The sequence below is a fragment of the Anoplolepis gracilipes genome, chromosome 7 (genome assembly GCF_047496725.1).
Source record: "Anoplolepis gracilipes chromosome 7, ASM4749672v1, whole genome shotgun sequence".
NCBI classification, from domain to species: domain Eukaryota; kingdom Metazoa; phylum Arthropoda; class Insecta; order Hymenoptera; family Formicidae; genus Anoplolepis; species Anoplolepis gracilipes.
Window position 1 is genome coordinate 741,466 of NC_132976.1, and position 27,998 is coordinate 769,463.

At 36.1% G+C, this 27,998-nt stretch overlaps 5 protein-coding genes across 9 annotated transcripts; 3 read left to right on the forward strand and 2 right to left on the reverse strand.

The window, feature by feature from the left end:
* Positions 1–93: 93 nt before the first annotated feature.
* Tor (serine/threonine-protein kinase Tor) lies at positions 94–9,564 on the forward strand. 2 transcript variants are annotated; one of them, XM_072895285.1, is made up of 8 exons: positions 94–489; positions 593–6,894; positions 7,023–7,165; positions 7,244–7,384; positions 7,460–8,090; positions 8,441–8,621; positions 8,865–8,919; positions 9,423–9,564. In XM_072895285.1, the coding sequence occupies exons 2-7, from the start codon at positions 636–638 to the stop codon at positions 8,878–8,880; spliced, it is 7,371 nt and encodes a 2,456-aa protein (XP_072751386.1). In that variant the 5' UTR covers positions 94–489; positions 593–635; the 3' UTR covers positions 8,881–8,919; positions 9,423–9,564. The 2 variants fall into 2 exon arrangements, with proteins under 2 accessions (XP_072751386.1, XP_072751387.1); XM_072895286.1 differs by having other exon boundaries at positions 7,460–8,084.
* LOC140667397 (cytidine deaminase) lies at positions 9,463–11,838 on the reverse strand. The gene is made up of 2 exons (XM_072895290.1): positions 11,496–11,838; positions 9,463–9,875 (listed from the first exon to the last, which is right to left on the reverse strand). The coding sequence occupies exons 1-2, from the start codon at positions 11,530–11,532 to the stop codon at positions 9,463–9,465; spliced, it is 450 nt and encodes a 149-aa protein (XP_072751391.1). The 5' UTR covers positions 11,533–11,838.
* A 1,001-nt stretch (positions 11,839–12,839) lies between these two features.
* Ube4b (Ubiquitination factor E4B) lies at positions 12,840–19,251 on the forward strand. Of its 2 annotated transcripts, none has more exons than XM_072895287.1 (8): positions 12,840–13,185; positions 14,297–14,590; positions 14,725–15,150; positions 15,434–16,797; positions 16,891–17,038; positions 17,113–17,799; positions 17,974–18,295; positions 18,625–19,251. In XM_072895287.1, exons 1-8 carry the CDS (start codon positions 13,162–13,164, stop codon positions 18,687–18,689), a joined length of 3,330 nt encoding a protein of 1,109 aa, XP_072751388.1. In that variant the 5' UTR covers positions 12,840–13,161; the 3' UTR covers positions 18,690–19,251. The 2 variants fall into 2 exon arrangements, with proteins under 2 accessions (XP_072751388.1, XP_072751390.1); XM_072895289.1 differs by lacking the exon at positions 12,840–13,185 and adding an exon at positions 13,667–14,039.
* A 1,801-nt stretch (positions 19,252–21,052) lies between these two features.
* Positions 21,053–22,095, reverse strand: LOC140667696 (uncharacterized). 2 transcript variants are annotated; one of them, XM_072895849.1, is made up of 3 exons: positions 21,795–22,095; positions 21,592–21,718; positions 21,053–21,468 (listed from the first exon to the last, which is right to left on the reverse strand). In XM_072895849.1, the coding sequence occupies exons 1-3, from the start codon at positions 21,900–21,902 to the stop codon at positions 21,197–21,199; spliced, it is 507 nt and encodes a 168-aa protein (XP_072751950.1). In that variant the 5' UTR covers positions 21,903–22,095; the 3' UTR covers positions 21,053–21,196. The 2 variants fall into 2 exon arrangements, with proteins under 2 accessions (XP_072751950.1, XP_072751949.1); XM_072895848.1 differs by having other exon boundaries at positions 21,062–21,471; positions 21,795–22,093.
* An 895-nt stretch (positions 22,096–22,990) lies between these two features.
* On the forward strand, positions 22,991–27,860 carry Pitslre (cyclin dependent kinase 11B pitslre). 2 transcript variants are annotated; one of them, XM_072896236.1, is made up of 7 exons: positions 22,991–23,305; positions 24,508–24,882; positions 25,027–26,030; positions 26,158–26,484; positions 26,750–27,014; positions 27,172–27,402; positions 27,491–27,860. In XM_072896236.1, the coding sequence occupies exons 1-7, from the start codon at positions 23,223–23,225 to the stop codon at positions 27,783–27,785; spliced, it is 2,580 nt and encodes an 859-aa protein (XP_072752337.1). In that variant the 5' UTR covers positions 22,991–23,222; the 3' UTR covers positions 27,786–27,860. The 2 variants fall into 2 exon arrangements, with proteins under 2 accessions (XP_072752337.1, XP_072752338.1); XM_072896237.1 differs by lacking the exon at positions 22,991–23,305 and adding an exon at positions 24,058–24,236.
* The last annotated feature ends 138 nt before the right edge of the window (positions 27,861–27,998 follow it).

The following is a 27,998-nucleotide window of genomic DNA, read 5'->3' on the forward strand; positions in this document are numbered from 1 at the left end:
GCCAATAGTCTTGCGGAAAAGTACACTAAACAATCTAATCCTTTATGTATTATATCTATAGTTTATTATCTATGATCTAAGACGCTACTCATACTAGTGGTTGCCGTTATACACATCAGTTTAGTGTAATATGATTGTATCGCGTTTAATCGTGACATGAAAATTTAATAAAAAAGAAATGTCTAATTTGATACGAAGACGTGTTACTGTCTTGTTTGTTATAAAAAATGAAAATTAAGAAATACAGTATGAAAAATAAGAGACACGAACTGTGTCTCTTGGAATAAAGAGATTAGAGATATCACACACACACACAACAAACACACAACACACAAACACACATTACACATGTTTATATAAAATTCCATTAGTTATGTACGTGTGGATAAAGGTGTGTTATAAAACTTTTTTTAATTGGAGAAAATGAAGAATAAATTTGCATTGCGAGTGACAATGCTGTGCAACAACAAAAAGTTTATATAATATCAAGTAAGTAGTAGCAGAAGAAATTAAGACATAATTCTTTTGTTGAATTCAACTTTTCATTTTGTTAATAAACGGGGTATCGAATAATGAAATTCTGTTTTTTTAGGGTTCCAGATAAGCGAGAGAGATCTAATGAAATCAAAAGTCTTATGTTTTACACCTTGATTTATACATCCAATAATAAAACAATGTCGAGTATATTAATGCAACAATTTGTTCAACGACTCAAGTCAAGGAATGAGGAGGCACGTAACAAAGCGGCGCGCGACTTGTGCCTGTACGTCAAGAGAGAGTTGCGAGAAGCATCGCAGGAAGAGATTACAGCTTTTATGGATGAATTTAATCATCACATATTTGAAATGGTATCTGCCTCTGATATAAATGAGAAGAAGGGTGGTATATTAGCCATAGTTTGCCTTATAGGAGCAGACGTAGGTAATTTTAACACACGAACGGTACGATTTGCCAATTACCTTAGGAACTTGATACCTTCCAACGATGTAGGTGTTATGCAATTAGCTGCGAAGACTGTTGGGAAATTAGCCCTTGTTTCGGGCACTTACACAGCCGAGTACGTGGAGTTTGAGGTGAAACGTGCCTTCGAATGGCTTGGCGCAGACAGACACGATGGTAGAAGACACGCCGCCGTGCTTGTGCTGAGAGAACTCGCTGTCTCTGTGCCAACATACTTTTTTCAACAAGTTACACCGTTTTTCGAATTGATATTTAACGCTATACATGATCCTAAACCAGTTATACGGGAGGGCGCTGTGGAAGCTTTGAGAGCAGCACTGGTAGTCACCGCTCAGAGGGAAACTGCGAAACAAATGCACAAGTCTCAATGGTATAAACAATGCTACGACGAAGTAGTCGACGGATTCGAAGAGGTCCATACGAAGGAGAGGGGCATTAACAGGGACGATAGGATACATGGCTCGTTATTGGTGTTAAATGAGCTGCTGAGATGTAGTAATGTACAGTGGGAAAGGAATTACGAGGCTTTAATGGAGAGACTAAATGGTTCTACGCAAAATGAAAATGATATTCTTTCTTTGATGCCACGCTTGAAGACAACAATAGTATCCAAGTGGGCTAGGTCCTCGCAGAACGCTTCCACGTCTCAACACACCTTATATCCAGCGCACGAATCAACTGTTTGCCGATGTTTAATGCAAGAAAGATTGGATGATATGTACAACGACATTATGAATCAAAAGATATCGAGAAATCCGCACATTCAACATGCCCTTATGATGTTATTGCCGAGGCTTGCCGCATTTAACAAAGAGAAATTTATAAAAGATCATCTGAAAGAGTCGTTGGCGTATCTTCTGTTGATCTTGCGCAGTCGCGAAAAGGATCGCTATGCCGCTTTCACGTCAATTGGTTTTATAGCTGTAGCGGTAGAGGACGCGATAAATCCCTACTTACCAAAGATTATGGAAGTGATCAAAAGTCTACTCCCGTCTAAGGAAACGCCAAGCAAGAAACGTATCTCCTTAGAACCCGCGGTATTTGTTTGCATCACTTTGCTTGGTCACGCTGTTAAACAAGTCATAGCTTCCGACGTTAGGGATCTGTTAGAGCCCATGTTCCAAACTGGATTGAGCCCAATTTTAACTACGGCACTCAGAGAACTGGCGCACAGCATCCCGTCTCTGCAAGTAGATATATCTCAAGGTCTCTTGCGAATGTTATCTCAGGTTTTGATGCAAAAGCCATTGAGACATCCTGGAGCGCCGTGGACGGTGACAAGTCCTAATTCCGCAGCGGATGACGTCTCGTCAACGGTACTCGCATTAAAGACTCTAGGCACATTTAACTTTGATAATAATCCGCTGTTACAATTCGTAAAAAGATGCGCGGATCACTTTTTAACATCGGAACAGGCAGAGGTCCGATTGGAGGCTGTGAAAACGTGTTCAAGATTATTGAGATTGACGCTGAATCAATCTGGTCCTACGGTAATCACCACCGTTTCAACTGTTCTTGGTAAATTGTTAGTCGTAGGAATAACCGATACGGATCCCGATGTTCGACTATGGGTATTGGCATCGTTGGACGATTCCTTTGATGTTCAATTGGCACAAGCGGAGAATTTATCCGCGCTATTTATCGCTATGAACGACGAGATGTTCGAGATAAGGGAATTAGCAGTTCGTACCGTCGGACGACTTAGCACATTAAATCCCGCTTATGTTATGCCGTCGTTGAGGAAGACTTTGGTGCAATTTCTCACGGAATTGGAACACTCGGGAATGGGTCGTAATAAAGAACAGGCCGCCCGTATGTTGGATCACCTAGTCGTCACCGCGCCGAGACTCGTTCGACCATATATGGAACCGATCCTGAAAGTTCTCGTACCAAAATTAAAAGAATCCGATCCGAATCCCGGAGTAATATTAGCTGTCTTGCGTGCGATCGGTGATCTTGCGGAAGTCAACGGTGCCGAAATGCAACAATGGATGCCCGAACTCTCGTCGATATTGCTAGAAATGTTAGTAGATGCTAGCTCGCCCGAGAAAAGAGGTGTGGCATTGTGGGTGTTCGGTCAGTTGGTCGGTAGTACCGGTCACGTAGTAAAACCATACATGCAATATCCAACCTTGCTGGACGTTCTTATCAATTTCCTCAAGACCGAGCAACAACCAATTATCAGGAGAGAGACCATCCGAGTACTTGGACTGTTAGGTGCATTGGATCCGTACAAACACAAGATGAACCTTGGACAGATTGACTGCCAGTTAGACACGCTTAGTTCGATGGCGGACACCAAGAGCGACGTGGAGAATACTCAGGACTTGACTACCAGCGAGATGTTGGTGAATATGTCGCCGTCCACGTTGGAGGAGTTTTATCCAGCGATCGCTATTACGACCCTCATGCGAATTATTCGTGAACCGACCTTATCCCAGCATCACACTATGGTGGTACAAGCGGTGACCTTTATATTCAAAAGTCTTGGGATAAAATGCGTGCCGTACATTTCGCAGGTGATGCCGAGCTTCCTGAACGTCGTGCATACGGCAGATATAAATTTTCGAGAATTCCTGTTTCAACAATTGGCCGTTCTCATTGCCATCGTCAAGCAACATATACGAAATTACTTGGATGATATATTCACTTTGATCAAAGAATTCTGGACCGTGAACAGTCCGTTGCAGACTACGTTGATACTTTTGGTTGAGCAGATCGCAGTGGCCTTGGGAGCGGAATTCAAGATCTACCTACCACAACTAATGCCTCCGATACTAAGAGTACTGACACACGACACCAGCAAAGATCGCGCGGTAACAGTCAAGTTGCTTCTGGCACTACAAACATTCGGAAACAATCTGGACAATTATCTGCATCTCGTTCTACCGCCAATTGTAAAGTTGTTTTACGCAAACGATTGCCCGATAGCCGTAAATAAAGTTGCGCTCGAGACGGTCGATCTCTTGGCAGATACGCTGGATTTCACAGACTTCGCGTCACGAATTGTTCACACTTTAGTACGTACGTTGGATCAATGTCCGGAGCTGAGGAACACGGCTATGGACACGCTCTGCGCCGTCGTAATGCAATTGGGCAAAAAGTATCAAATTTTCATCGTGTTAGTGCAAAAAGTCATGACGAAGCACAAGATTGTCAATTCCCGATATGACGTTCTAGTAGACAAAATTCTTACCGACACGACCGCGACGGACGGTGAAGATTTCTTGCTAATGAGGATGCGACACTCGCGCAATAAGAATCGTGAGCTGTCCTTGACACCTTCGGAGACGACCACGATTAAGAAATTGCACGTGTCAGCCTCTAACTTGCAGAAAGCATGGACGGCAACGCGACGAGTGTCCAAGGATGATTGGCTCGAGTGGTTGCGGTGTTTTTCCATTGGTCTGCTCAAAGAGTCCCCGTCTCCAGCTCTGAGATCTTGTTGGGCATTGGCGCAAACGTACGCCGTGTTACCGCGAGATCTATTCAACGCGGCTTTTGTCTCATGTTGGACTGAATTAAACGAAAATTACAGGACAGAACTTATACAGACTCTGCATCAAGCGTTAATGGTTCCCGATCTACCCACCGAAGTGACGCAGACCATCTTGAACCTGGCTGAATTTATGGAGCACTGCGACAAAGGCCCGTTGCCTTTGGATAACAAGATTCTCGGGGACACGGCGATGCATTGTCGCGCGTACGCTAAAGCGTTGCACTATAAAGAAGACGAGTTTCACAAAAGTAGAAGCAGTAACGTATTCGAGTCTCTCATCTCCATCAATAATAAGCTTCAACAGAAAGAGGCGGCCGAAGGTTTGTTGGAGTATGTAATGAATCAGCATAATCAACAGGATCTTAAAGTACAGATACGTTGGTACGAGAAGCTTCACAACTGGGACAAGGCGCTGCAATTGTACCAGGAACGTTTGGAGAGCAATTCTACGGATGTGGAATCTATCCTGGGCGAGATGCGTTGTCTAGAGGCTCTCGGCGAGTGGGGCCAACTACATGAGATCGCTACGAAACAATGGTCGTCAAATCAATGCGACGACATCAAGCAAAGAATGTCGAGGATGGCGGCAGCCGCGGCATGGGGTTTGGGTCAGTGGGAAAGTATGCAAAAGTATGTCTCGCTGATACCAAAGGACTCTCAAGACGGAGCATTTTACAGAGCAGTACTGGCGATCCACGACGAACAATACAACGTCGCGCATCAACTCATCGACAGCGCGAGAGATCTGTTGGACACTGAGCTGACCGCGATGGCTGGCGAGAGCTATCAACGAGCGTACAATGCCATGGTGGAGGTACAAAAATTGGCAGAGTTGGAGGAGGTGATACAGTTCAAGTTAGTACCCGAACGGAGAACAGCTATCAAGGCCATGTGGTGGGAGAGACTTCAAGGCGGACAGAAAATAGTGGAAGACTGGCAGAAGATCATACAGGTGCATACGTTGGTAGTCTCGCCGCAGGATGACATGTACACGTGGCTCAAGTACGCCAGTCTCTGCCGAAAAAGCGGCAGCTTGATGTTGTGTCACAAAACATTGGTGATGTTAATGGGCACGGATCCGTCTTTGACTCCGGATCAACCCTTACCGACCACTCATCCCCAAGTGACTTTTGCTTACTGCAAGCACCTGTGGGTCGCGAATAAACGTGAAGAAGCTTACGGTCAGTTGCAGCGATTCGTGCAGACTTATTTGCATCCGACAACAGCGGCAGTAACGACGAATCAGGACGACGAGAAGCAACACGAGAGCAAAAAGAGAGTGCTCGCCAGATGCTATCTCAAGCTCGGCGAGTGGCTGGAAGCCTTGCAGGGGATAAACGAGCGCTCTATTCCCGCGGTATTATCTTATTACGCCGCAGCGACGGAACACGATCCTACGTGGTACAAAGCGTGGCACGCGTTCGCCTATACTAATTACGAAACTGTACTGTTCTACAAGCATCAACAGGGCAACGATTCCGCGCCCACAGAAGCAGCTGTACCCGGGAACGGAACGCGCAATAATCTTTCGCAATATATATCTCAGTTTACTGTACCCGCTGTGGAAGGATTTTTCAGATCCATCAATTTGTCGGATGGAAATTCCCTGCAAGATACTCTCCGTCTGCTGACGCTCTGGTTCGATTATGGCCAATGGCCGGAAGTGTACGACGCCGTCGTCGAAGGTATAAGATTGATAGAAATAAACACCTGGCTGCAAGTGATCCCACAACTTATAGCCAGGATCGACACTCCTAGGGCGCTAGTTGGCCGTTGTATACACCATCTTCTTATAGACATAGGAAAAACGCATCCTCAGGCTCTGGTTTATCCGTTAACGGTAGCCTCGAAGAGCGCCAGTCATGCAAGAAAGACCGCGGCTAATAAAATTCTCAAAAGCATGTGCGAGCACAGCCCAACGTTGGTCCAGCAAGCCATGATGGCGAGCGACGAGCTTATCAGGGTCGCAATTTTATGGCACGAACTATGGCACGAAGGTTTGGAGGAGGCCAGTAGATTGTATTTTGGCGAGAGAAATGTTAGAGGCATGTTCGACACCCTGGAGCCGTTACACGCCATGCTCGAAAGGGGGCCGCAAACTTTAAAAGAGACTTCTTTCAATCAAGCTTATGGAAGGGACTTGATGGAAGCGCAAGAATGGTGTCATAGGTATAAAGCGTCACGAAACGTTCGAGATTTGAATCAAGCTTGGGATTTATATTATCATGTGTTTCGGAGGATATCTCGACAACTGCCGCAATTGACCAGTTTAGAATTGCAATACGTTAGCCCGAAATTGCTTCTATGTCGAGACTTGGAGTTGGCCGTACCGGGAAGTTACAGTCCTGGTCAACCTATAGTGAGAATAGCTAGTATTCATAGTTCTATGCAAGTGATAACCAGCAAACAGAGACCACGGAAACTATGCATTAAAGGTTGGTTACAATTTAAAATTAAATTATAACAGAAAAAGAAAATATATATATATATATATTTTTTTTTTCTTTTTTAATTGGAGGAATCTAAAATATTAATTTACTTTTTAATGTATAAATATTTTTAGGTAGCAACGGTAAGGATTACATGTTCCTATTGAAAGGTCACGAGGATCTACGACAAGATGAAAGGGTGATGCAGTTATTTGGTCTAGTTAATACTCTCTTGTTGCACGATCCGGATACTTTCCGAAGAAATCTTACTATTCAGGTAAGTTAGTGTAAATAAGTGTATAAATGTGTGTTGAGAATTGTACAAATTTATTTATCAATCGGATTTTATATTTAGAGATACGCTGTGATTCCATTATCCACAAACAGTGGCTTAATCGGTTGGGTACCGTATTGTGATACGCTTCACACTCTTATTAGAGATTATAGGGAGAAGAAAAAGATACTACTCAATATCGAACACAGGATTATGTTACGAGTAAGTGTGATAAATTTTTCTAAAATTTATATATAATTTATATATTTGTACTATAACTTTTATATATATTTCTAGATGGCACCTGATTACGATCATCTCATGCTCATGCAAAAAGTCGAGGTGTTTGAACACGCGCTCGAACATACACATGGAGATGACTTGGCCCGTCTTTTATGGCTAAAGTCACCATCGAGCGAGATATGGTTCGATCGCAGGACAAATTATACACGCTCTTTAGCCGTGATGTCTATGGTGGGATACATACTTGGTCTCGGCGATCGTCATCCTTCTAATCTAATGTTGGATCGTCTTAGCGGTAAGATATTACACATCGACTTCGGGGATTGTTTCGAGGTGGCGATGACGCGCGAGAAGTTCCCGGAGAAGATACCGTTCCGTTTGACGCGAATGCTGATCAACGCGATGGAAGTGACCGGCATCGAGGGAACGTATAGAAGAACCTGTGAATCCGTGATGTCTGTATTGCATCGGAACAAGGACAGTCTAATGGCAGTCCTGGAAGCGTTCGTGTACGATCCTCTCCTCAATTGGAGATTAATGGACAATGCAGTGCCCAAAGGTAAACGATCGGACGCCCAGAGTATGAGCACTAGCAGTAGCCAAGAACAGGGCGATATGCTCGATTCTCTTACTGCCACATTACCAAAGAAGGGTGTACCGTGTAGCATTGAAAATGGAGGTAAAGGTAAACGTACTTTTTTAACTCTTATTAACTTAGCATTGTGTCAGATGATAAAGTCATTAAGTTGATCAATTGAGTCTAAATCTATACGTGAATATTTAGTATTCATATACTTTTATAAATAATAAATAAAGATGTTAATAAAAAAAGTTTATCTCAAATTTAAAACATTAACAAAAAAAAAAAAAAAAAAAAAAAAAATGCGTACATACAAGTATAAAAATCGTTTTGATTATAATTAATTTAAAAATCCAAGTGCTGCAATTTAAATTAATTGTAATAGAATCATCATACACGTCAGCCTTTCCTAATTATAAGCATATGTGTACAAGCTCTGCTTTCAATGTTTGCAGCTGATAATAATCAACCAGAAGCATTGAATAAGAAAGCCTTGGCGATTATAACCAGAGTCAGAGACAAATTAACAGGACGTGATTTTTCACACGAGGAAAGTCTCAGCGTTCGACGACAAGTCGATCTACTAATTCAACAGGCTACAAATAACGAAAACCTTTGTCAATGTTACATTGGATGGTATGTAATTATTTTTAGCTATATATAAATTATGAAAAGAACACGTGTCTATGTTTAATCATTTATATTTATTATTATTTACAACGATTTATTATGCATTTTGTTTTTAGTATTATATATAATAATTATATATATTTTATAATTTGCTCAGACTTTGTCTGTTTTTATATAAAGAGAGTTGAATATAAGTTATATAAAAAATGTGGACATATATAAAGATCTTAATATTACATATTGTTACAGGTGTCCATTTTGGTAAAAGCGAGATAAAGCCTCTAGTCAAGATGATGTCTCATACGTAAGCAATTATACGTTTTTGTATTTATAACTTTAACAAAATTAGATTTAATTTAATAATAATCATATAGGATATATGTACATATATATTATGATTTATATATATATATATATATATATATATATATATATATATATATATATATATAATAAAATAATAATCAGGTATAGCAAATACATTAGCATATTAGCGTATCATGTACGTTAGAAACTTTGGTTAACGTTAATGATAATCTTATCTCGTATCATTTTTCTTTTTAAACTTTTAGTAATAGTATTTTAGTTTCATTGTTTTACACATTATAATATATCACATTTTAAACAATCGACAAATATTATGTCATTGTAAATAATATTTCGGCATCGATTAATTTCATCGAAATAAAATTCAACATTTAATCATATATACAAATCATATAACAAAGATTACAATATAAATTGTAGATAAAAAAAATATTCGAATGAACAAAAAGTGTTGGAAAAATTTAACGCATTTTATCATAGCCTTTACAGTGATCCAATGTTATCTCCGAAAAGAGATGGCTTACGAAGTCTCCGTATCACTTGCGTGGAACGGTGGAAGCGGGAACAGTTCGTTCGTTCTAGTCTCTAGGACTAGTTTCATATCGCTTTTCGTCAAGTATACGGGCATATTATCGCTGAATTCAGAAATGACCTGTCTGCATTTTCCACACGGAGTGGTGAACGTGGCCTTCTCTTCATCAGCGACCACTGCCAATGCCGTGAATTTTTTCTTTCCATCCGAAACGGCTCGTACGATCGCCGTGGTCTCGGCGCACACGCTCGCGGGGAATGCTGCATTCTCCACGTTGCAGCCCCGGGATATGCTGCCATCAGCGCATCGTATCGCGGCACCGACTTTGAATTTGCTGTACGGCGAATATGATTTCTCTCGCACTGCTGCGCTCTCCTTTATCAGTTCTTGAGTATCCGCGTCTGTAAATATACGTTTGCTAAATGAAATGACTTTGGATGGATTATTAATGCAAATCCAGAGAGATAATTATAATTAATTTTAGTATATATCAATCGCAATATGAAATCATGCGCGTTGATGTCTGTGTATATGATATGTATAATACATAATTTTATAGCATAAAAAAAGAAAAAGTTTAAAAATGTTTTTTTTTTTTTTTAAATAAATTTTATAATCTTTAAATTTCTTTATAGAGATTGCAAAGATTTGTTTTTTTTTTTCGCAGAGAGACTTTTAAAACTTTTCCATTAATATAATTTAATAAGGAAACAACTATATACATATATGATTAACATGATTATCTCGTGCTTTGTTGCTCGCCAATTTGATTAACAATTTCGCGCGAAATTTTGATTGTCAAAGAAAAACAATTGCTCGTGCATATTCTAAAGATAATATTTTCAATGCTATAAAAAACCTATGTTTGTTTAAAAAAAGAAATCTTTCCACAACTCGATTAAAAACGTATCACCAACGTATCTATTAATTTGAAAACTTTTCAGTTTAACAGTAATAGTCACAATTGTAAAATATTGTAAGATAAGAGAATGTGAAAATATAGATAAAGATATATATGTATATATATTTTTTATAGTTATATATATATATATATATATATATATATATATGTATTTTTGTTTTTATGAATACAATAATATTACCAGATATTATACAACCAATACTATTAGCTCATATCTTTGCGTTTTGGTGTTTGTGGTAATTGTGTTATCAAATACATATGTTCACAGTCCAATTAAATGTGTTTATATGATTACAATGTACTGATAGAATCGTATCTTAATTTGCTATTAAATGAAATTACATGATACATCTTCTTATCACTTGGCTGATATAATTAGATTCAAGGTTTTTCAAAATAATAAACTTTGATGTACATACAATCAATATACATATTATATAGTTGGAAAACATTAATTTTATTTTTGAACACGGTTATTGATAGATGATAACTTGTAATGAGAATGTAAAAGTATATAATTATAAAAAATTGGCAAATATTTCTAAATAATGTTTTGAAATTTTTTGATATTTTAGGATCTAATGTTTACAAGTGTTTCATTAGTTTCTATATAAATCCGACTTTATTGACATTCTTAACATGTTAAATATATAATAGTAACATATCTTACTCTTTCAATAATTCATATGTAATTTGCATACATGACGCAATTCTAGACAAACAAGTTTTATATATACATATATATCATACAATAGAGAATTTAAGTAAAATAACGCGAGTACATATGATATAAAAATTAAATAAATTATCAAGTTATTATAATAAATTATATATTATTAAGCATGCAATATTAAATTAGATTTTTTACCAATTATCAGAAATTAAAGACACTCAACGTGTTGAGACATATGTGCGATAAAAGAAACAGATGCGGCAATAAAAAATAAAACGGTGCGGAATGTAAAGCATAGATGACGATGTTTACGTGTTGAGATTTATCGAATTGAGATATGCATACGAGGATGACAAAGATATAAAAGTAAAGATGAAATAGGGAAAGCGCACTTTGACAGCTGGTGCAGAAGCAATAAGCGTTTACCAAGCGTCGAGAAATCCACTACTTTCCCGATGTTCATCCTGACAGGAATCCACTAGTGACTATAATGTCAGATACGCTCGATGACGTCCTCGACGACGGTAACGTCTAGCAAGGAGCCGGCTTCCAGCGTGTACTAGTTGGCTACCAACTCGCTCTAACCTAATCTAATCTGACATAACCCTACCCTCTAATCTTGCAAAAGAGTCGAGCGAAAAGTTTCAAATCTAATATTTACGTAATATAATTCAGCGATAAGCGTGATTATTTATTTCAATCTTACTACTTGTCAAATATCTTGTTTATTGCACTTGTTGACGAGTATTATATTTAAAAAAATATCGTACATCACTTCGGGACAATCGAGAGGAATAATATATCGATACGTAAATCGCGGGAAAATTCAAATTATCATTGTCAACGAAAGAGGTAAACATTTTAATAAACATTTTATAAATACTTACAAATTACTACTTCGGTGAAATAATACGCGAAGAAGAGAACATTTTTATATAAAAATAATTGTTAATTCTTGTACAAGTATTCAATTTGTTTTCAATATTACACATTTTGCAATTTGTTACATATACCAAATTATCTAGATTATTCTGAAATTGATTTATCACTGTTTGTTTTTATCGTGTATAAAATATACCAAAATATACATAGTAGAATATGAGATTGCAAATTTCGCGAGAGATATGGATAATAAAATGGATCTAAAATACAGCCATTGACAAGTTTATTAAATTACCGATAGCAACTTTAATGCGTTATCAGTACATTAAAAAATTTTTGTATTTTCCTTGTTCTGTGCTTTAAAAAAGAACATTGTTGGGTTTCTTAAAATTTTATTCTGCAACTCGGTAAAAAAATTTCTCTCGAAAAATTGAAGTCCAGTTCCATAAACTACAAACATTTTGCCTACAAAAGTCCTTTTTTTTAAACTTTCCTATAATTTTTTTTCCACCGAGATACATATAATTTTGAAACCAAATCTTTCTATTTTTCAAACATATATTTTATCGACACTAGGCGAAAAATTAAAAAAACATTTTATAGCAATCCTTTTAGTATTTATATATACACTAAGAAATACGGAAAATTTAAAGACGCCTAATAAATTTGTCAATGGCTGTATATTTATATATTACACAGTATTTAATTCGTGCACACGAAATTATATACAGAATTTGTCCGCAAATTCTGTCTCGAATTATAGGTCATCTAAAATGGGTTTAACTCGCTTCCATCGATACGATATACGAAGAGAGGGAGAGAGAGGGAGAGAGGGGGGGCGGGAGAAAGGGAGGGGGACGGATGGAGAGAGACGGAGGGAAATAGAGAGCGCGTGGCGACGCGCTTGTTGGTTGCTCAGCTGTTTTGAAGAGTCGACGACGCAGCGAACGACTGGCCGTGACTCGGCGTCAGACCACTGCATTCACGTCCAAACGCAAACAGATGTGGAGTGACTGTCCAAATTTCTGACACATCTCGGCCGCGAGTGTTGTGTCGCGCGCGACGGGGGGCACAGGGTCCATATTTTTTTTTTTGCACGCGACGAGCGCGACGAGTGCGACGAGTCCCTCCTCCTCGTGGATCCCGAGGTGTCTTGACCGAGCCGAGAAGAGTTTCTTGACAGAACGACGGACGGGATAAAGCGATCGCCATGAGCGAGCTGAGCCAGGAAGAGGTGAGTGTTGTATAAAAAAAAAAAAGAAAAAAAGGCTCGTGCGCTGGGTTTTTTTTTCTTTCTTTCTTTTTCGCGCGCCGATTACCTTTACCGAACGAAATCTATACGTTTTACAGCTGCGTGGTCGATTATACCTCGTCGCCTCACCTTCCTCCTTTTTCCCTCCAATGCTTGAATATATATATATATTTGTCCCATTTTCAAGTGCAGAGTGTAACACTCGTGTGTTACAAGACAGACCTTCGATTTGTTGTCATACCAAAGAGATCGAGTCTTTTCATAACTATGTCTGCAATTTTTCTTCATCTTCTCTCTCGCTCTCTCTGTCTCTTTTTTTTCTCTCTCTCTCTCTCTCTCTCTCTCTCTCGCGCGCGCTCGCTCTTTCTATCTCTGCGAAATCTTGGATATAAAATTTTTTTTTCTATTTTAAATGCGACGAGAGTAGCATAACGTCGAAAAGAACAAGCTCATCGTTCTTGTTTTTTTTTTTAAAGGATTTTTTTCTCGAAATTATTTCTCGTAAAAAAAAAAAAAAAAAAAAAATGTTTTTCGCGTCGATTGTAAATAAAATGGCTTACACGCGCACATAAGGAAACTAATTATATAATGGACGTATATGATATAAATCAATCTTTTACATTTTAATAAAGGAAACTTTGTGTGCACAGAGCGTCCAACAATGTATTTACATATTTCGAAAACGTACCGATTTCACAATAACTAATTTCACTTTTCTTTACAATCACTTTGCTTTTTTCCATTCATCTTATTTGTCATGTATTATGTTCTTTGTCATATATTGTCATATATATACATATTTGTGAAAGTAATAAACTTATAGTTTGTACCGGCAAGTATGTTGTAATTTTTATTTTTCGAAATTTATATTTCTAATAATAATATTCAACTGAGAAAACAAAGAGTTTTAAATTGTTATATTTAAAATATAATACAGACTACATATCTTTGTCACAAGCTGCTACATACCAATGGATAAAAATAACTCAATAACAAAGACCTCCAATGAGTGACTGGGCTTTTTCATTGTTCCAAGCATCTTCTGGCAGAGTTCTAAAAAGGATGCTAAGTTCTTTGTTTTACTTTGTTCCAGATGAGAAAGAGGCGATTAGCCCGTTTAGCGGGCTTAAACACTAATAATGCAGCTGCCAGTTCATCTAATACTACTGCGCCAATTTCTCCAAGTACTCCAGGTCCATCGAAAGCATTTGCAGAACCAATGATATCTCCCTCTATTCAGCAACAATTACAGCGCGCTGAGATGCCAATGGAAGTTGAAGAAAACAGCGATAAGCAGTGTAATACTTCTGGACTAGATGTTGATTCTGGAATTGAAACTATGGAGGTTGAGGAATCGGATAGGAAAGATTCAATACCAAGATCACGTGTAAGTACTCTTGTGTTAGAAAGAGGAAAATATAAAAAGGTAAAAAACTTTTTTTTTTTCTTTCTTTTTTTTATACAATAAGTGTAATTTATTATCTGTATTTCTCATCTATTTTTTGTTATATTTTATTTCAGACAACAAGTTCTAGCATAGAAGTTACAATGGATCATATACATGTTGTCATATCACGTGTCTTGTGCATATCGTGGAAAAGCCCTATAGAGGGAAGTATATTTTTGCCGCAAACGGCAGCGTACACGCAAACGCAGGAACAGCTGGATTTTAGCGATATAATCAATCAGGCCTTGATGGAGGTTTTGTGCATGTTCTCGAGAGGCGAAGATCCTTTGAAAGATATCACGGTAGACATGTCGTCCGACCGCGAGGACAGCCCGAATAGCCAAGCGAGTCCTCTGTTAAGTCCTGTGGTGGCTCTTCCGTCTTATCAATTACCAGCCATACCATTACCCATAAGCGACAAATCATTACAACCGAAAAGTTTAACTTATTTATTAGATTGTTATTCAAGAATTGCAATTGAAGAAAGAAATCATCCAAAGGTATATATACACACACATACACATGCACATACAGGGTGTCCGGTAATTACCACCCTACCTCTCTAGGGCAGATAGAACAGGTCAAACTGAACATAAAAGTCCTCTTAATAGTTTAATTATTGCGCAAATCGCAAAATGGTAGAGGACTTTTATGTTCAGTTTGACCTGCTCTATCTGTTCTAGAGAGGTGGGGCGGTAATTACCGGACACCCTGTATACTAAAAAAAACATATTAAAAATTAGAAAATAATTAAATTAATTCTTATTTATATATATTTTACAGCGATCCAGTGTACCTCCTCTTTCCGATGTCCTGACGATTTTAAGAGCGCAATGTGTTCAGTATTCCAGCCTCGTTCTACAAGGGTTGGTTGGCATTTGCCAAACTGCTGTTATACCTATGTGCACCATTTATCTTCTCTATCCAATATTATCGCAGAGCTTACCGCGGGGTTATCTACACGAACTCGTGGCTAGAACACACACGAATTCGAGCACATTTAATAAAATATTCACTCCAGTTTTGCAAGGCCTGTATCTCGCGATGCAGCAGGCGAGTTTGGTCGGAAATACGCATAGAAGGCCGATCGAGGCGCTGGACGAATTAATAGAGATTCGCTGTGGACCAAGCGGCAATATACGTCCGATTTGCCGTCTGATCACGAATCAAGTTCAATTCTTACCTAATCTTATGACAACAGCAGCAGGTAGAGAACTCACTAAGACCTCGTTCCTGGGACCGTTCCTCTCGGTATCGGTATTTGCCGAGGAGCAACCGAAAGTGGCGGAAAAATTTTTCAGCGGGAATCCTGTTACGGACAAATCGGTGAATCTTACACTTCAGCAAGAGTTGGAAAGTACCAGAACGTCGTTGCACAAGATGTTCCACGCGATACTCGCAAATAGCAACTGTCGCGATACCACCCTGACGTACTTGGCAGCATTACTGCGCTGCAATGAGAAACGCGCCCAAATACAGACGGAGGAGTTCTCCTTGGCCGGGGATGGATTTATGTTGAATCTACTGTCGGTTTTGCAAATGCTCTCTGTGAAAATCAAGCTGGATACTGTAGATTCGTTGTATCCATTTCATCCCTTCAGTTTCGTCCAGATAAAGAACGACACAAGACTAAAACTCACTTCGCAAGAGGTCGTGGAATGGCAGAAACACTTGGAGAGCACACATAAGTGGACGGATCCAAAGTTTCCGACACAATGTTGGTTCCTCACGCTGCATTGTCATCACATCGCGTTGTTGCCGGCGCTGCAAAAATATCAGAGAAAATTGCGGGCCTTACGGGATTTACAAAAAATGCTTGATGAACTGCAAGCCACAGAACCCCAATGGAAAGATAGTCCTTTTGCTGAGCATAACAAAGACTTGATCAAACAATGGAAACAACAGTTGAAGCGACTGGTTAAATCTAAATCGTGTGCGGATGCGGGTCTGATAGATCCCATCTTTTTGAGAAGATGCTTACACTTTTATATATCGGTCGCCGAGGTTTTGCTGAGTCTTCTGACGCAGACTACTCCGGGCAATCCTCTTCCCGAACTTCCGTTGCCTCAGGAAGTTACGTGCAAATTCACCGCACTACCGGAATGGTACGTGGAAGATATAGCGGAATTCTTGTTATTCACACTTCAGTAAGTTTTTATCAAGTTTCACAATTATTCGCACAATACTTATCTAGTTATTAATATTTAAAATAATTATACTTTCTGCATTTTTACTTGTAGATTCTGCCCTGGAGTAGTAGCAAATAATATGGATAACTCGCTTATCACTTGGCTACTCGTCGTCGTATGTACGCCACATTGTATACGAAATCCGTATTTAATTGCAAAAATCATCGAAGTCCTCTTTGTGATAAATCCTAGTGTTCAGGTAAATTTGCATGTGTGAAACGAAGTCCCCTGTATTTTATATTGAACTGACATTCTTATATTTAACCTACACAGGGAAGAACGGAAACTCTTCATGATAAAGTCATGGCACATCCTATCTCCAAGACATTTCTGGCGTCGTATCTCATGAAGTTTTATACCGACGTTGAAACTACTGGCTCTAGTTCCGAATTTTACGACAAGTTTTCAATACGTTATCACATAAGTCTGATCTTAAAATCGATGTGGGATAGTCCAGTGCATCGAGCGTCTATCGTCAATGAGAGCAATAACGGCAAGCAATTCGTTAAATTTATCAACATGCTGATGAACGACACCACCTTCCTACTCGACGAGAGCCTGGAATCTCTGAAGCGCATACACGAGGTGCAGGAACTCATGTCGGACACTAGCGCGTGGAGCGCTCTTTCGCAAGAGCAACAACAGTCGAGAACACGACAGTTGGCGGCGGACGAGAGACAAGCCAGATCCTATCTTACATTAGCCAAGGAAACAGTTGCCATGTTTCACTATTTGACAGTCGACATTAAGGAACCGTTTCTACGACCGGAATTAGTCGGACGATTGTGTGCCATGCTGAATTTCAATTTGCAACAATTATGCGGACCTAAGTGTAAAAATTTAAGAGTGAGAAAACCGCAAAAATACGGCTGGCAACCGAGAACGTTACTCAGCCAGTTGGTTGATATATATCTGCATCTTGACTGTGATAATTTCGCGGCTGCTTTAGCCAGTGACGAAGTGAGTGTGTCTTTTATAATATATATATATATATGACCCACATAAGTATATAAATAAATGTATATATATATATATATATGTATATATATATATATATATATATATATATATATATATATATATATATATATTTAAGTATACAAGTATATATGTATAAAAAATTTGTATTTGCAGCGTTCCTTTTGTAAGGAGTTATTCACCGACGCTGCGAGCAGATTAGAGAGATCCGCCATCAAAACCACGACGGAAATTGAGAGGTTCATAGCCCTCGCTGAACGTGCGGCGGTAATCGCAAGAGACAATCGCGCGCGCGACGCGGATTACGGCGATGCTCCTGAGGAATTTCGGGATCCATTAATGGATACTCTTATGGAGGATCCAGTCAAACTACCGTCTGGTATTGTTATGGACAAAGCAGTTATCATTAGACATTTACTCAACAGTGCCACGGATCCTTTCAGTCGGCAGCCACTTAGCGAAGATATGCTCACTCCAAGTAAGTACTGTAACTGTAATGCACTGTTTATATTTTTCTCTTTTCTCATAAAATCTTTTTTTTTTTTTTTTTTTTTTTTTTTTATCTAAATATTTATAACATTTCATAAGAATGCATTTTCACATGTACATATATTAAAAAGATATTTAATGTTATTTAGTGTTATAGATAATATAGTTTGTAAAGTCTCTCCTTTAAAGTCTCTCATATTGATATTTTTTAAATATTTTATGCCAATTTTAAAATATGCACTATAAACTATTAAAAGTTTTAATCCATGTAGAAAAACTATATCTCAAATTGATAATTATATTTTTGCGAAATTGCAGTGCTTGATTTAAAAGAAAGGATATCAATGTGGAAGCAACAAAAGAAAAAATCAACAAATATATAAACGGTGCTAATATGACGAGGATTATGCATATAAAAAAAAAATAGAGAAGAAAAGCAAAAGAAAGAAAGAGATAAGCATTAATCCAATATAATTGTCAATGTTGCACGATACATTTTATTGTATATAAATGTATCGATTGCACGACAAATGTATCGATCCAGTGCAGTTGACGATATAGTGCAATGATCTCGCTATTTTGTGCAACAATTGCGCTCAATAAATTTACAAGTTTTTATACAACAAAATATTAACAGACTGCAGCTAAGCGAACTGCCAATATTGCTCCAAACATACTTTAGAAACTTGTAAATAGTACTGCTGGCTATGTGTCCAGGATCCAAAATTACATTACTCATAGAAGCTTCTTTACTTTTTACGTCCTTTGATGTATGTGGCGGGTAAGATATTTCGAGAGAATATTCCGCGCGAAAATAATTATTATGAAATATATTATAAAATAGTATATAAACTAATAATATAAATAACTACTCTATATACTTCCATAAACTCGATATTTAAAAATAAAACGACATTGACGTAAAATCTCTATGCATATATAAATTTTGTAATTCATTATTTCATACACAACACTAGTACTGCTACTTGAAGATACTATACATTAAATCATTTGTTGATCTTTAAAACAAAGAAATGAAATAAGTATGGTAAATTATTTAACAATTGACGGTTTAAAAAATTGTAGTTTGCATTCTTTCGTTAAAGATATGTGAAAATAGTTACATCTCAAGCTACAGTCATATATAATAGTACAGATGTTACCAATTTCTTTTACCTTAACATCGTAAAGATGTATAACGTCTTACAGATAAATGTTATAGCAAGTCTATATTAGAGTGAACACATTTTCAGTTAAACTGGTTGCTTTTAATATACCGAATATATTATCTTATTTTGAATATACATATAATAGGACACAAGAGCATTTTCATTATGTAATTCTATGGCCTAGCTGTTTTATTATACACAAAAATATCATACAAAATAATATATACACACACATTTTTTATTTTACTCGGTTGTTCCATAGATCAAGCTATTATATACTTTGAAGTACATACACACATATATCTTTTTTTATTATATGGTTAAAATTTCAAAATTCTCTCTACATTTCATAATCTTTGTATATATCATTCTCTAATTGATCATTATTTTGTGTATCTTGTACAGATATGAATGTGTATAACATTCCAAAGAAATTACAATATATTTAAAGAATATATTTCAAAATCGCGCACTGCATAAAACTCTAAATCTATAAAAACGTGTACTGATGATTGAAAAGGTTTTGATACATATTTTGGTTTATGAGTTACACAGTTTTTTTTTAGAAATAGTTGCATTTATTCAATGTCATTTATTTTAATGATACAAATTTTTTGATTTAATATAGTGCCACACATTCTTTGATATCGTGAACATGTTTGGTTATTCATTGTAAATATAAATTTTATTGTATATTTCACATTTCATGTATACATTGTGGTAATTAACAATGCCATCCCCATATCAAATAGGTATCAATACATAAAAATTGAACATAATTTTTTTTGAAAATTGGTTTTATCAAATTATTTAATGTCCTAAATTTTCTAAATAATTGTATTTAAAGAAGCGATTATGTATTCGATAACAGTTACATATTTGTTATATTCTTTTGTGCAATACATCTTTTTATAGAAGACAAAAGACTAAATATGAAATTTAGGAAGGTCATATATTCTCAAAATTATATTATACAGAATCTTTTCGGTACACTTTGTGAAATAATTAAATTAAAAAATAAAAATGGGGCAGTTTAATATGTTTAATATGTTTAATAATAAGGTATGCATAAAATAAAAAATATACTTATTTGTATATATAGATTCAAAAATAAATTTGTCCACTCTGATTGACATTTGATATCTATATATATATATACATATATATATATATATATATATATATATACATATATATATATATATATATATATATATATATATATACATATATATACATATATATATATATATACATACATATATATATATATATATATACATATATATATATATATATATATATATATATATATATATATATATATACATATATATATAGAACTAATATGTAATATATAATTTGTTCATGGAAAAAATTTACTTGAAATATAATACATCTGTAAATACTAGGATTGATGTAAAGTATAAAAATAAACAAAATTTATGCGAGAAAAAAAAGTATTTGGGTAAAACACAAAAGAAAATTCATTAATGTTGTAGAAAAGTTATTTATGAAACATACAACGAAGATAGTGTTATAGTTTGAAAGGTTTTATTCTCATTTTATTGTAAAATATATAAAAAGTAATTTTATTAATTATTTTATCTCTTCCAAGAGTATCACTTTGTATGTCTACATTACATTTTTCCTATGTTTATATATATCATATTTTTAAAAAAGTATAATTTATTTTTTTCCTTCTCTCATCTTGTGAATCTCTAATAATCAGCATTGCTAAACATTCTGTCTTGTCCAATTGATTCATCGCTGAAGTATTCATTGTGACGTGTTAAACTATTTTGTCCAATATTCATTATGCCACCAAATGACTCCATATTTCCTTTAATAGATCCATTGATTTGACCTGTTAATTTGGAGTTTAAAGGAACTTTCAGTCTCGCTTCTTCTTGACTTTTCCAAGATACATCATTATCAATTTCACTTGTAGATTTGTATCGTTCCGATAATTTTGTCACATTATCGGTACTTACTGCTGTATAATGTTCAATTAATTATATTAGTGGCCGGCATTTTTTCATTGAACAAATTTACATACATGATCTTTATAATAAACGTTATAAATATTCTATAGTAAAATTTCGAGCATACTTACGTTGAATATAACTTGCTTCAACAGTGCTCCTCGCTGGGCATGTATTGATATGTTCTTCGATCTCACTTTTGCTAAAGCGATGTGTTGCATTGTACGGGCAGATGACCTTATAATCTGGCGGGTAATTCTATAAAAATTTTCGCGTAATTAATATACGTTTCTACGCATAGAAAACAATTCGTGTAATTCATAAAAAAAATTACTTTTTCGCATTTTACAAGGTGCCGTTGAAATCTAGATCTGGACGCAAAGTGATATTTGTTGTAAGGACATCGCAAAACTTCATCGCCATCATTGTCAGAACTATTCATTGTTTATAAATGCGCGTGTATATCAATGTGTATAAAAAAAAAAAAAAAAAAAAAACCACTCGAATCTCAATACAATAAATGAAGTAAATGTACGAAACAAATTCTAAGTTTCTTGGCCTAAAATGATATAAGCAGAGAGAAACTAGAGACCCTGTAATAAAAGTCTGGCCAAGAGAGAGCCACTTTTGATTGGTTCGTCAAATCTTGACTAATTTCTATAGGTTAGAGTGAAATAGAGTATACTTTCTTCTCTTTTTATCTATTTCTTTCTCTCTTGTATATATTCCGTCTCTCTCGCAGGATTTTGCCAAAAAAATGCCAATTTATTGTTATTGAAAGAGTGTAATAGCACTCGTTATAAAAACTATGAAAAAAATGAGACGCGAAGCTTTTTCAAATACGTAATATAAAATTTAATATACATAAATATACATTATTTTGAAGTTTAATGTAGCTTTTAAATTAATTAATACTATATAACAGTTATAGCCGTTTCAATCATATCACAAAAGTTAATAATTAATATAAACATTATTAATAATAATAATAATGAGTTTATATAATCATTATTTATATTATGTAATGTGTACATATATATATATATAGCTTTGAATTAAAGAATTTGAAAAAGAATAAAAAGAATTTGTAAAATAATAGCATAATAATAAATAATATAAATAATATTAAATAATGTAAAAGAATTTGAAAAAATGTAGCTGACGATGATTTGTATTTCGCGCGCAAAATGCGACTGACCACTAAGGCCGCGTTCGAGGAGACGCTATTAGTGCGAAGAGCATCGTTCTATCTTTGTTATATACTCAAAGTTAAATAAAGATAGAAGTTTAATAGCGCTAAATAGTGTCTCCCCGAACGCAAATGGGAACACTATATTCACTTGATTTTACTATAGGATATGCAGCCTGCTAACAGTCCATACTTATATAGTTAAAGTAAAAAAATATATCAAATATATTATGTACGTGATAATAGCGTACGCCGCGCATGCGCGAAAAGAAAGCCGGCTACACTGTGCGCCTTGCGCGCATGCGCGTTTACACTTTTCTCTATAATTGGGTAAGGTTAGATGGAACGTGCCGAGTCGAGTGTGCGCGTCGGGTGTTAGTATACACAAGTGAAAAGTATACTTTATACTCCTTGCATTTCGTATATTTTCGCAAGTCTGTTGATAATTAAGATTGTCGTCTACCATTTAGCCGGAACGCAGTTGGTGAAAAATGAAAATGCATTCAGTCCTCGTGGACGTGTGTGTTTCACAAAATGCAGGTTAGAATTGTTTAGCTTCTCGTGAAGAGGTATATGTCCGAGGATATGGATATCGATAACCAGAGCGAGGACGGAGAAATCAAGAAAAGTCCGTCGAAAGATATGGGTGATTACAGGTATTTATACATGTCGAACATGCATATATTTCATTTGTCATTTGAGGTTAGGTCTGTGGAAACGATTTATAATTTTATAGTGCAATTTGTCAGTACAATTTTAATCTTCGCAATGTGTGTTGTACTCTGTCCAAATCACGTAAAGCTATTTTTCAAATGTTTAAAATTTTAAATAATATTCAAAACGCATGCGTATTCACGTTTGCGCAACGTGGCGTAATTTCAGTTTCGTAATTAGTTCATAAATAAATACTACATCATAAATCGAGTCATTCAGTTCCAATTTCAAAAGTCAAGGTCACTTCGACCAAATTCTTATTAATTCGGGAAAAGAAAAGCGAATTAATCGGAGCTTGATCGAAGCGGTTCTCAGCCATCTGATCTGGAATACAATTTTATTGCGCATGCGCGAATCCATACATTTAACAACATGGCTGCACCAATAACCGCTCGCAATGTAAATATTATCGGTAACAAGATTAATTTACAATAAAACATTTATTTTATTATTCTCATGACAGTTGCATAAAAGATCTGTACATTTTTGTTGACAAAATAATAACTGAATGAAATTTACTTAGCTGCAAAGTAGCAGGCAACGAGCTTTTTTTTTTTTTCAAAGTTACGCTATCACAGTGTCATTCTATCTTTGTTACTCATTAAAAGTTGAACAAAGATAGAACGACGCTGTTAGCGCTAATAGCGTCTCCCCGAACGCACTCATTACGCATTCTTTATTTTTTGCGACGAATTTATCGGTAATACAGATTTCGTGTATACATTTGTGCAAATGGTTGAGTCCATGTCGGAAACTTTTCATTAATATCATTAATACGGTGTTTGGAAAAAGAGTAGATTTTTTTTATCATACTATAAGATTATGTTGCGTCTCGAAATCAGAATGACGAAGGATGCTGCCCAGAATTTTTAGGTATTTAAATTCTGTAAAAATAACCTATCAGCGTTTATACATTACACTTTAAATAATTTAATGATTGATGTATTTACTTAAGATCGTCAGATAAGATAAGATCATCCTTATTCTCTATTTTAAAAGCTTTAACACTAATTGATACTGCATGTACATTTACACACATACCTTGTAAAATATTAATATTTCTACAAGTAAGTTTATCTATAATTTTTTAAATTAATAATACTATTTATTTATTTATTCTAACGACTTGCTTTTACATTTTCAGTTTTTCGGAAGAAGAAGGTGGTGATACCGCTGACTCGTTGGATATTAAGCCACCGCAGGCAGTTGTTCGCCATCATAAATCAAGTTCGTCTCGTCGAAGAGAGAAACACAGCGACAGAAGAAGTCGTAGAGATGATAAGGAACGCAAATCGCGCCAGCACGAACGCGAGGACAGGCACAGGGACAAACACAGACATCGTAGGCATGTCGGAGAGCCTATGGAAAGAACTGAGCGCCTGGAGACTTCAAAGAGAAGTCGCGAGAGAATGGATCGTTTAGATAGAATGGAAACTCATTCTAGGGACAGAGAATCATCTAGGCATGATCGTAAAGAGAGAAGTACAGGAGATCGTGTTTTAGAAGACTTGAGAGAAAGGTAATTACATTTTGTATCTATGCACTTTTGTTCACTTTTTCATTATTTTTTATAAAGGCAAAAACATTGAGAATAATTTTATATATATATATATATATACTTTTTTCTGAAAAACTTATTTAAACGAAAATATCAATTTTCTAGGTTATTAGATAAGAGAAGAGAAAGACGGGAGGATCCACGTGATACTCGCGATTATAAAATGGAATCGTCTCGTCGCGAAATGCGATTAGAGGATACGCGAGAAATGCGTGACTCGCGCGATCGTCGAGACATACGAATGGAAGAGATTCGGGAACGTCGTGAAATGCGTATCATGGACGATGGTAGAGAACGCCGCGAGATTCGAATGGAGGAGCAGAGACACATCCGAGTGATCGTGGACGATCAGTTTTCGGAAAACGAACTGATGGAGCGACCCGAAAGGAGCGAAAAACGCCGCAAGAGATCTCACAAGCATGATAGAGTTCGTGAAAGAGATCAAGAGAAAATGGAACGCGAAAAGGAACACAGAGAAAAACAGCTGCGGGAAACGATGGAAATCGCAGACGAGGTTAACGAAATGGAAGTGCAAACTGAGATTCCAATACAGATTAAAGATCCAAAAGAAATGACGGAACAAGAACTCCGAAAGGAGAGATTGTTGGAAGCTGACAGAGAAATGGCCAGAAGGAAAGAGGTTTCTAGACTAGAGTTGGAGGCGAGAAGAATGAAAAGAGGTGAAAAACGCCCGTTGAGTCCAGACAACAATCCAGATCCTTCCATAGTGGAGCTGTCAGATGAAAGCCCCAGTCCTGCTCATTCTGAAGGCATGCATTCAAAATCAGCCGAGTCCAGACACTCGTCGGAAGGAGAACGAAGCTTGCGTGACAGGTCTTTGGATCGTCATTCATCCGATAGCTCGGAAACGAGCAGCGACGATGATGATGAATCTAATGAATCGAATAAAAATACCGGTGGTGATTCCAATGATGGTTCGGATTACAACAACCCGAGTCCTCTTTCCGTTGATCGATTAGCCAAATCCGATCATTCGGACGGAGATTCTCCTGGTCACGTCGATTCTAACAATCCTGTAAAAAATACGGAAGAGGAAGAAAAGAAAGAAGAAGAACCAGAGTTACCGCATTATTTACCAGCCATTCAAGGTATAACACAGATAATATGCTATAAATATATATATAAATTAATATTAATTCAAAAATTTTAGGAATAAAAGGCAAAGTAATTATTTATTAATACAAGTAATTATTACAAATTTTTTTTACTTTCTAGGTTGTAGAAGCGTCGAGGAATTTCAATGTTTAAATCGAATCGAAGAAGGTACATACGGAGTTGTATATAGAGCACGCGATAAGCGCACAGAGGAGATAGTCGCGTTGAAACGATTGAAGATGGAAAAAGAAAAAGAAGGCTTTCCAATTACAAGTCTGAGGGAGATCAACACCTTGTTGAAGGCGCAACATCCCAATATTGTCACCGTTCGAGAAATAGTTGTTGGTAGCAATATGGATAAGATATTCATCGTTATGGATTACGTGGAACACGATTTAAAATCTCTCATGGAAACCATGAAACAAAAAAAGCAAGTTTTTATACCTGGTGAGTATATTTCAACACATATAAGAGACTAATTGAAAAAAATTGTATGTAAAATAACAATGCAAGTCAAAAAATGAAAAATAATTTTAACCAAAATATGTTGAAAATAACATTTAATTATGGAGAAATAATTTAATACAATATTAAGGATTTATAATGATGATGGATTGGATGTGTCTTGATTGCATATTTAAGTTTTAATACTACACTTTTTAATTTATAAAATAGCATAACATTAAAAAATGAATGTTTTGATCTTTTGCAGGAGAAGTTAAATGTCTTATGCAGCAATTGTTACGCGCAGTTGCCCATTTACATGATAATTGGATATTACATCGCGATTTAAAAACATCCAATTTACTGTTAAGTCACAGAGGCATTTTAAAAGTAGGTGACTTTGGCTTAGCTCGAGAATACGGTTCTCCTTTAAGGCAATACACGCCAATTGTTGTAACGCTTTGGTATAGAGCTCCCGAATTATTGTTGAGTGATAGAGAATACAGTACGCCAATAGATATGTGGTCTGTAGGGTAAGTACAGACATTTAATTTGAAATATTCTTTTTAAAAATAGAAATTAGATAAAATTACAATATTATTAAATGTATAAATATAATTATATAATTTTTGCCAATATATAATAAAATATATGTATGTAAACTAAAATACTACAATATTATTTTCTTAGATGTATTTTCGCCGAGCTTCTAAGAATGGAACCACTATTTCCTGGAAAATCAGATATCGATCAATTGAACAAGATATTTAAGGAGCTGGGTACACCCAGCGAAAGAATTTGGCCAGGATATGTTAAATTACCTATGGTTCAAAAAATACCGTTCTCACATTATCCTGTAAATAATCTCAGACAAAGATTCAGTTTATCATTGTCTGATTTAGGTGTTGAATTATTGAACAAGTAAGTTACTAGTTCTATATTAAATAATAATATGAGCGTTGAATTTAAACAAATTTCATTATTAAAATTATTTTTTTTTTTTTTTTAGGTTTCTAACATATGATCCTCGTCAACGCATAACCGCCGAGGATGCTTTGAATCATGGATATTTCACTGAAGCACCTTTACCAATCGATCCGCAAATGTTTCCCACATGGCCCGCAAAATCGGAACAAGGAACTAGAACCACAAACGCATCTCCGAAACCACCGAGTGGCGGCAGAGAATATAAACAATTGGGTGACGGTGACGACGCCGAATTAAGCAACTCTGGTTTTCACATGGGTTTAATAGAGGGTGGCAGAGCACCGCCCGTCGGAGGTGGTTTTCATTTAAAGTTCTAATTAGGATACACAATTTTTTTTCTCAAGCACTGTAAGAATGAATTTTTTCTAAATAATAAATTTATATGAAATATGTATGTCGTGTTTTTTTTTTTTATATTTAATGCAGGAATACTTTTTTATTTCATATATTTTATATCTATTGTAGAAGAAAAATTTTTTTTAAACATGTATGTGTGTATATATAAAGGAATACATTATTTCATTTGTATG

Bases quoted from the DNA above. Each gene is read 5' to 3' on its own strand.
- Tor (XM_072895285.1), top strand. From the start codon at position 636: ATGTTTTACACCTTGATTTATACATCCAATAATAAAACAATGTCGAGT. The intron at 7,166-7,243 runs GTAAGTTAGTGT...TTTTATATTTAG, and splicing joins GAAGAAATCTTACTATTCAG to AGATACGCTGTGATTCCATT. The intron at 7,385-7,459 runs GTAAGTGTGATA...ATATATTTCTAG, and splicing joins AACACAGGATTATGTTACGA to ATGGCACCTGATTACGATCA.
- LOC140667397 (XM_072895290.1), bottom strand. From the start codon at position 11,532: ATGAACATCGGGAAAGTAGTGGATTTCTCGACGCTTG. The intron at 9,876-11,495 runs GTAAACGCTTAT...GTATATTTACAG, and splicing joins AGTGGATTTCTCGACGCTTG to ACGCGGATACTCAAGAACTG.
- Ube4b (XM_072895287.1), top strand. From the start codon at position 13,162: ATGAGCGAGCTGAGCCAGGAAGAG. The intron at 13,186-14,296 runs GTGAGTGTTGTA...ACTTTGTTCCAG, and splicing joins GCGAGCTGAGCCAGGAAGAG to ATGAGAAAGAGGCGATTAGC. The intron at 14,591-14,724 runs GTAAGTACTCTT...ATTTTATTTCAG, and splicing joins ATTCAATACCAAGATCACGT to ACAACAAGTTCTAGCATAGA.
- LOC140667696 (XM_072895848.1), bottom strand. From the start codon at position 21,902: ATGAATAGTTCTGACAATGATGGCGATGAAGTTTTGCGATGTCCTTAC. The intron at 21,719-21,794 runs GTAATTTTTTTT...AAATTTTTATAG, and splicing joins ACCTTGTAAAATGCGAAAAA to AATTACCCGCCAGATTATAA. The intron at 21,472-21,591 runs GTAAGTATGCTC...AACATTATACAG, and splicing joins TGAAGCAAGTTATATTCAAC to CAGTAAGTACCGATAATGTG.
- Pitslre (XM_072896236.1), top strand. From the start codon at position 23,223: ATGTCCGAGGATATGGATATCGATAACCAGAGCGAGGACGGAGAAATC. The intron at 26,485-26,749 runs GTGAGTATATTT...GATCTTTTGCAG, and splicing joins AAAGCAAGTTTTTATACCTG to GAGAAGTTAAATGTCTTATG. The intron at 27,403-27,490 runs GTAAGTTACTAG...TTTTTTTTTTAG, and splicing joins GGTGTTGAATTATTGAACAA to GTTTCTAACATATGATCCTC.